Source organism: Mesitornis unicolor, unplaced genomic scaffold (assembly GCF_000695765.1).
Source record: "Mesitornis unicolor isolate BGI_N332 unplaced genomic scaffold, ASM69576v1 scaffold35785, whole genome shotgun sequence".
Lineage (NCBI taxonomy): Eukaryota > Metazoa > Chordata > Aves > Mesitornithiformes > Mesitornithidae > Mesitornis > Mesitornis unicolor.
Window position 1 is genome coordinate 353 of NW_010184094.1, and position 6707 is coordinate 7059.

A 6707-nucleotide genomic window follows, 5' to 3' on the forward strand; every position below is an offset into this window, starting at 1 on the left:
GGGCTGAGGTGCCCTGGTGTTGTGCGGGAGGGGCAGGGAGCAGGTGAAAGCACGTGTCAGGACACCTGGGTCCCTCTCCCAGCCCTGCCTCTGCGGTGACCTTGGCCAAGCGCCCGTGTCCCAGCCTACCCAACGCAAGATAGGGGCTGCCGGCCATCCTGGCCCCTTGGCAGTGTCACCGGACCGAGCTTGGCTGCCCCTGGAGCCACAGGGCCAGGCAGAACTCCCCCTGTGGGAATGGCAGAGGCAGAGGGCAGGGTCTGTGCACTTATGTAAGTCTGGCTGCTCCGGCTCTCCTGCTGCCCCAACAGGCGCTTGGCATGCGGACCTGGATGGGGCAGGACAGTCTGGGTCTTATCCCTTGTCCCCGTCCCCTCTCCCCCATCCATCTCCTGCAGTGCAGCCTCGGGGACTCCCCAGCCGCCGCCGCGTGAGCCAGCTCTCCTTCGCCTCCTCTGAGCAGCGCCGTGTCCTAGATAAAGCCCTGGACGGGCGAGGGGGATTAGCTGGAGTTGAGTCACCCAGGGGAGGGAAAAACGAGGGGGGGTGGAATAAGACCTCAGTGTACAAAGGCTGGTGGCATGGTATGGGGGGCATCTGCCACCCACCCGGCCCTCCCCTGGCGTTGCTTCAGCCTCTAGGAGGGTAGCCCAGGTTCTGGCCTGGCCTGGCAGTGGGTGAATGCCAGGACGGTGGGGAGGTTTACCTCCGCATTGTTGGGACACCTGGTCCCTCCTGGCACATGGTGGGAGCTGCCCAACCAGGGCAGCTGGATGAGCAGTGTCCTGGTGGGGATGGCCAGGGCAAGTTGGGGCAGCGCTCCCCCTAGCACCGTGACCTTCCCTGCAATAGACATGGGGGCACAAGCAGCAAGGATCTGGGGGGTCAGCCCCTTCAAGGGGCCACACAGACCCACATCTCCTGCTGCCTGTTCGGCCCCATCTGCGCAGTGACCAGAGCCTGGCCAGCTTCTCCAGCCACAGTGTGGCACTGACCTGCCACAGCCTGCTGGCACCCCCTTGCCTGGGGGTCCTCACCCAGGAATAAGCAGTGGGGTTACTGGCACTTTTGCACAGTGCTGGGCACTGTGGGGACACTCACCCGCAGCGGGGTACATGGTCAGTCCCGCAGAGCTGTGTGCACCCACATAGGGTGGCCGAGTCCCCATTGGAGCCGGTCCCCCCTGTGGTGGGTGATGCCTGCGCCGTCGCTAAGGAGCACGTGTAACTGGATCTGGGTTATTTTGGGCTGCTGTCAGGGCTGGGTGCTCAGCCCCTCCCACACACACACCAGCTGCTGCTATTTTGGAGCTGCTGGGCCCCCTCCTCTTCTCCTCCCCCTCCTCAAGCCTGAGGTAGGCAGCTGGGGCATTTACCTGAGAATCCTTAAAACCTGGTCAAGGTGGGAGGGGCATGGCCATCAGGCTGACCCTGGAAACCCTGATTGCCCACCCCACCCTGCTCTGGGCACAGCTTCAGGGAGATTTGCCCCACCACTTCCTTCTGCACCAGGCTCGCATGCAGAGATGGGTTCGGGACCCCAGGTTCCCACTGCATCCTCGGCACCCGGTCCCCCATGCTGGGAGAAGGGTGGGCAACCCTGTGGCCTTCCAGATCCTTCTGCGCTCTCGGTCTCTCCGGCAAAGAGTAGTGATGTCTCCTGGCCCCCAGGCCCAGCTGCCCATGACTGTCTCTGCTCAGCCTGAGCCTGCCCAGTTCAGGGGGTACCGGGGGACCAGGAAGAGCCCCATGGCAAAGGCACAGCACAGGCAGGTCAGCGAGCAGTTGGGAGGGCACTGCTGGGTGTACAGTCCTGTCCCCTGGGCTGACTGCCACAGGGCTGGGCTTGCACTTTCCTTGGTGGACTTTATCCTGCGAAACAGCTATGCTGAAGTCTGGGCTGCATTTGTGCAGGGTGCCCTGGAGGTGACACCCAGCGTAGATAAGGAAGGTGGCAGTCAGACACCGGGGCATCTCCTGCAGCCACGGGGCAGGCATAGGGCCCTGCCACCCTCCAGCTTCCTGGAGCTGGCACGGGAAGGCAGCAGGGGCAAATGGCCTGGCCTGCAGCCCAGGGCATGGGGCAGCGGTCCCACCAGGCAGGGAGGACTTTGAGCCCTGTGCGTTGTCCCGGGCCAGGGAGCCAAGCAGCAGCAGCCAGGCAAGCAGGATGGGGCAGGGCATCCTCAGCCACAGTCCTGTGTGCAACCAATGCAGAGAGCTGCTGTGGTGCTGGCTCTGCCCATGATGCCCACAGGGGGATGGACAGCCTGCTTGCACGTGAGGGTCTGCTCCACCTGGATGCCTGTAGCACCGTGGCCTCACTGGGCTGCCCACAGGCACAGCCATCCTGTGCTGGGCACCGTCTCAGTCCTGCTCTTTCTCTCTGCAGAGCTCCAAGACAGTGCAGGGACTGACAGGCCTGCGAAACCTTGGCAATACGGTGAGTGCTTGCCCAGGCACCTGGCTGCGCAGCCCCAGCTCACACGATGCTCTTCTGTGGGCACGTCTGTGGGGCAGCGGGGAGCCCCATCCCTTTGCCTCACCCCCAGCACCCATACTCTTGCCCCGGTGTCTTCCTACATCCCGCTCCCAATGGTGCTGGCAGAGGAAAGGGTTCCTGTGCTCTGCACTGCTTTGTCCCCATCCTCTGCCCACCCACCCAGGTGTCCCCCCTGCCTCCCTCTGCTTCCCGTTGCCATGGTTTTCTCTTCTGCCTCCCCCAGTGCTTCATGAACTCCATCCTGCAGTGTCTGAGCAACACCAAGGAGCTGCGGGATTACTGCCTGCAGAACCAGTACCTGCGGGACCTCAACAACAACAGCCGCATGCGCACCGCGCTCATGTCAGGTAACCGTCAGTCACTGGCCCCCATCTCCGCACCCTGCGGGGCTTCCCTGCAGCTGTGCCGCTCACCTGCCCCTCTGCCCACAGAGTTTGCAAAGCTGATCCAGCTGCTCTGGACCTCGTCCCCCAACGAGAGCGTGAGCCCCTCTGAATTCAAGACGCAGATCCAGAGATACGCCCCCCGCTTCGTCGGCTACAAGTAAGGAGTGTTGGTACGGGGGTGGCAGGGGGAAGCCGAGCCCTGGCTGCCCCTCACTGGTCCTTTGCAGCCAGCAGGATGCACAGGAGTTCCTGCGGTTCCTCCTCGACGGGCTGCACAGCGAGGTGAACCGTGTGCTGGTGCGGCCACGGGCCAGCACGGACACCCTGGACCACCTCCCGTAAGTGCTGGCTGGGTTGGAGGCAGAGGACAAACCCCACAGACAAGGTCATTGCCTGCAAGCCTGGCTCAGGCACGGTGACCCTCTGGGCTGGGTTGCAGGAGCTGGTGTCGCCCAGACCACACTCAGTACCACTCTGTCTCCCCATCTCTTGCAGTGACGATGAGAAGAGCCGCCAGATGTGGAGGAGGTACCAGGAGAGGGAGGACAGCCGCATCAGTGGTGAGCAGGGCCGTGGGGAGAGGAGGGCAGGGCTCAGCTGGTGGCAGGGCTGGGAACCAGGGGTCTCACCCTTTGTCCCATCCCCACTAGACCTCTTCGTTGGGCAGCTGAAGAGTTCACTGACCTGCAGTGAGTGTGGCTACTGCTCCACAGCATTCGACCCCTTCTGGGACCTCTCCCTGCCCATCCCCAAGGTAAGGGGCTCGCACTGACCCCCGGTCCCCTGCTCTGCACACTCTGTCCCTGACCTGTGCTGTGCTCCTACAGAAAGGCTATGGAGAGGTGACTCTCATGGACTGCCTACGGCTCTTCACCAAAGAGGATGTGCTGGATGGGGATGAGAAACCGGTATGGGATGTTGGGCACGGGGATAGGTGGGCTTGCCTTGGTGCAGGCTGGGCCCCTTTCCTTCCACGTCTGTGTTGTCAGGACTGTGGGCTTGGTGGATGGTGGGGCTGGCCTCTGCTCTCACCCTCCTGCTCATGCTGTGTTTCCCATAGACATGTTGTCGCTGCAAAGCCAGGACGAGGTGCACAAAGAAATTCAGCATCCAGAAGTTCCCCAAGATCCTGGTGCTTCGTATCCTTCAGGCAGAGGGATGGGGCCAGGGGGTGCCGTTGTGGGGGCAGGTTGTTTCTTGCAGGCTCCCCTTTGTCCCTTGGCTCCTTAACAAGACCCCTCAGACCTCAAGCGCTTCTCGGAGGCCAGGATACGAACGAGCAAGCTCACCACTTTTGTCAACTTCCAGCTGAAGGACCTGGACCTCCGGGAGTTTGCCTCGCAGAACTGCAGTGAGTGGCAGGCCCTGTGTGGCTCCAGCCCCGCTGGGCTCCCAGCAGCTCCTGGCTGGGTCCCTCATGCCTCCTAGGGTGCGGCAGCCTGTGGTGGGTGGCAGAGGCATGGCAGGGTGGGAGCCACAGGTATCCAGGGTGTTGGTCCTTTCCAGCTCCATGCTGAGCACCACCCTTGCTCCCTGCAGACCATGCTGTTTACAACCTCTACGCCGTCTCCAACCACTCGGGCACCACCATGGGGGGACACTACACTGCCTACTGCAAGAGCCCTGTCTCCAGCGAGTGGCACAGTTTCAATGACTCCCGGTGAGGCTGCACATGGGACAGGGGTGGCTGCAGGGTTGGGGCGAGTGGGGACCCCTGCCCAGGGCATCCCGGTGCCTTATCCCCACTGCTCACAACTCATCTCCCCATCTCCGCAGTGTTACCCCGATGTCATCCAGCCACGTCCGCAGCAGCGATGCCTACCTGCTCTTCTATGAGCTGGCCAGCCCGTCCTCCCGCATGTAGCCAGCCCTGCCTCCCTGTGCCACCCCTCGGAGCCAGCCCCTCCAGGTGCAAAGAGGGAGTTGAAGAGGAGAGACCCCAAGGTGGCTGCAGCAGGAGGCTGGAGGCAGCCAGGAGCAGCCCCCAGGCAAGGGAACCAGGCAAGAAGTGAGGAGGGCAGCCTGCCATAGGGCAGGGCCCAGGCAGATCAGGCACCTCCTGGTTACTGGTGTTTGGTTTATACCTTGGGGTACGTTTCAGTTTTTTTCTCCTTTTTTTTTTTTTTCATTTTTTTTTCCTTTTGGTGGTGTGTAATAAAAATACTGAGCAAGGGACTCTGCTGGCATGGGGCTGCCTGCCCCATTGGCTCAGTCAGCACCTCTGCTCCCCTGGGGAAGCGCCCCGAGCTGGGGACCCAGGAGAGCCTCTCATATCCCTCCTGGCCTCTTGGAACTCCTCTTCTGCTTGGCTGTCCCAGAGGATTCATGAACTACTTCCAAACCTCCTGGCACTGGACCCTGGCCCTTGGGTTGCCTCTGTCCTGTCTCAGGCAGCACAACCCCACCAGCTGCCCCATGCACACTCCTCAAAGCAGCCTGAGTTCAGGCCCAGACTCATAGATGGGAGGGAGAAAAACATTTTGTGGAATTCATATGTATTTATAGTGGACTTTGCTCAACCTGGAGCACCCCACTGCTTCCTGGCACTCCAGGGACTTGCACTGGGGGATGCTTCGGGTAGGTTTCTACCTGCCTCCTCATACGACGGTGCCTTAAACCATTTAGGGTAGTGGGAGGCCATGGGAGTTGCACAAAAACATCTGTCCTGTGGAGGAGAGGGAAGGGAGGACAGTGGCTTTCCAGGACCATCTGCAATTGGGGCTTTTCTTCTCCCTGTGATCAGAAGCCCCCCTGGGTGCCTGGGGATGCGTGTCCCCACCCGCCCTGCTGCTCTGTCCTCCAGCTGGCAAACGCCAGTGGCCTTTTTAGCCTTTTCTCTAATTTATTCTCCTCCCTATCCTGCCTTGCCTGAGGTGCAGCAGGAGGAGAGATGGGCCCAAGCCGGCACAATCCCAGCTCAAGCCTGTGAGGCAGCCAGCAACACATCCTGCTTCACCCTCGCTGGCCCTGCGGGCATGGACAGAGCTCTTGCACCATGAACATCCTGACAGGGCTCAGGGGAGGGCAGGATAGGATGGAGGGGCTGCCCACGGCAGGTACCGGACTGGGGCAGCATAGCTGCTTGGCAGGTGGCTTGTTTACTGTGTAAGCAAGATGGGCAGGAAGTGTCTCATACAAGGGAGACTTGTGCAGGAATAAATTTTAGCTTGAAGATAGCTCTGTGTCTGTGTGCTTGTCTCTGGGGGGGGGAACTGAAGGACTGTGGCTCCAGCAGCGGGAGGAAAGCCACCACTGGTGCTGGAGCAGCTTGCCCAGGAGCACCCATGTCCTGGGGCTTGCCTGGAGGAAGGGAGATGTGGGTGCAGGTGGCCACCTGCAGTGCCCAAAGGCAGAGGGAGCCCTTCCTCCTCCTCCAGCTCTGTGGAGCCCCACAGCGCTTGTGCTCTTCCACCAAAGCCCCTGAACAATGGCCCCTTTCTCCCCTGCTTAGGGATGGAGACAAGCACGGAGGCACTAAGGGGCAGTGGGAATGCAGGTGGTGGTGCTCAGGAGCCCAGGGCTGGGGAGGTGTGAGAAGAGGAGGGACACATTCAGCTTGGGCTCCCTGACACAGTCCCTTCAGTGCTGCCCTGTGCCGGTGGGGAGCCTGGAAGCAGCAGGCAAACCAATGCACCCAAAAGCAGGGTCCCCAGCAGGACAGGCTTTCAGCAGGGCGGGTGTAAGCACACCTTCCCCTTTAAGACGCTGGTTCTCTGTGCCAGAGCCTGACCTCGGCATCCTCAGCTGAGCTGGATTAACGGGGTGAGGGGGAAGGGGCCTGCAGCGGGGACTGGGGCCGTCAGCCTCCCGGGGCTCCCC

The 6707-nt window shown here is 61.6% G+C and overlaps 1 protein-coding gene across 1 annotated transcript in view; it reads left to right on the top strand.

Annotated features, from left to right (window-relative positions):
• Window positions 1–4786, top strand: part of USP2 (ubiquitin specific peptidase 2) — a 5089-nt gene extending 303 nt beyond the window's left edge. The window contains exons 2-12 of the mRNA XM_010184356.1: window positions 2392–2442; window positions 2726–2849; window positions 2934–3045; window positions 3116–3226; window positions 3384–3448; window positions 3539–3642; window positions 3716–3796; window positions 3949–4027; window positions 4132–4239; window positions 4428–4548; window positions 4665–4786. Coding sequence (XP_010182658.1) covers window positions 2392–2442; window positions 2726–2849; window positions 2934–3045; window positions 3116–3226; window positions 3384–3448; window positions 3539–3642; window positions 3716–3796; window positions 3949–4027; window positions 4132–4239; window positions 4428–4548; window positions 4665–4752 — 1044 coding nt within the window. The 3' untranslated portion in view covers window positions 4753–4786. The remainder of the gene's footprint in view (window positions 1–2391; window positions 2443–2725; window positions 2850–2933; window positions 3046–3115; window positions 3227–3383; window positions 3449–3538; window positions 3643–3715; window positions 3797–3948; window positions 4028–4131; window positions 4240–4427; window positions 4549–4664) is intronic.
• The last annotated feature ends 1921 nt before the right edge of the window (window positions 4787–6707 follow it).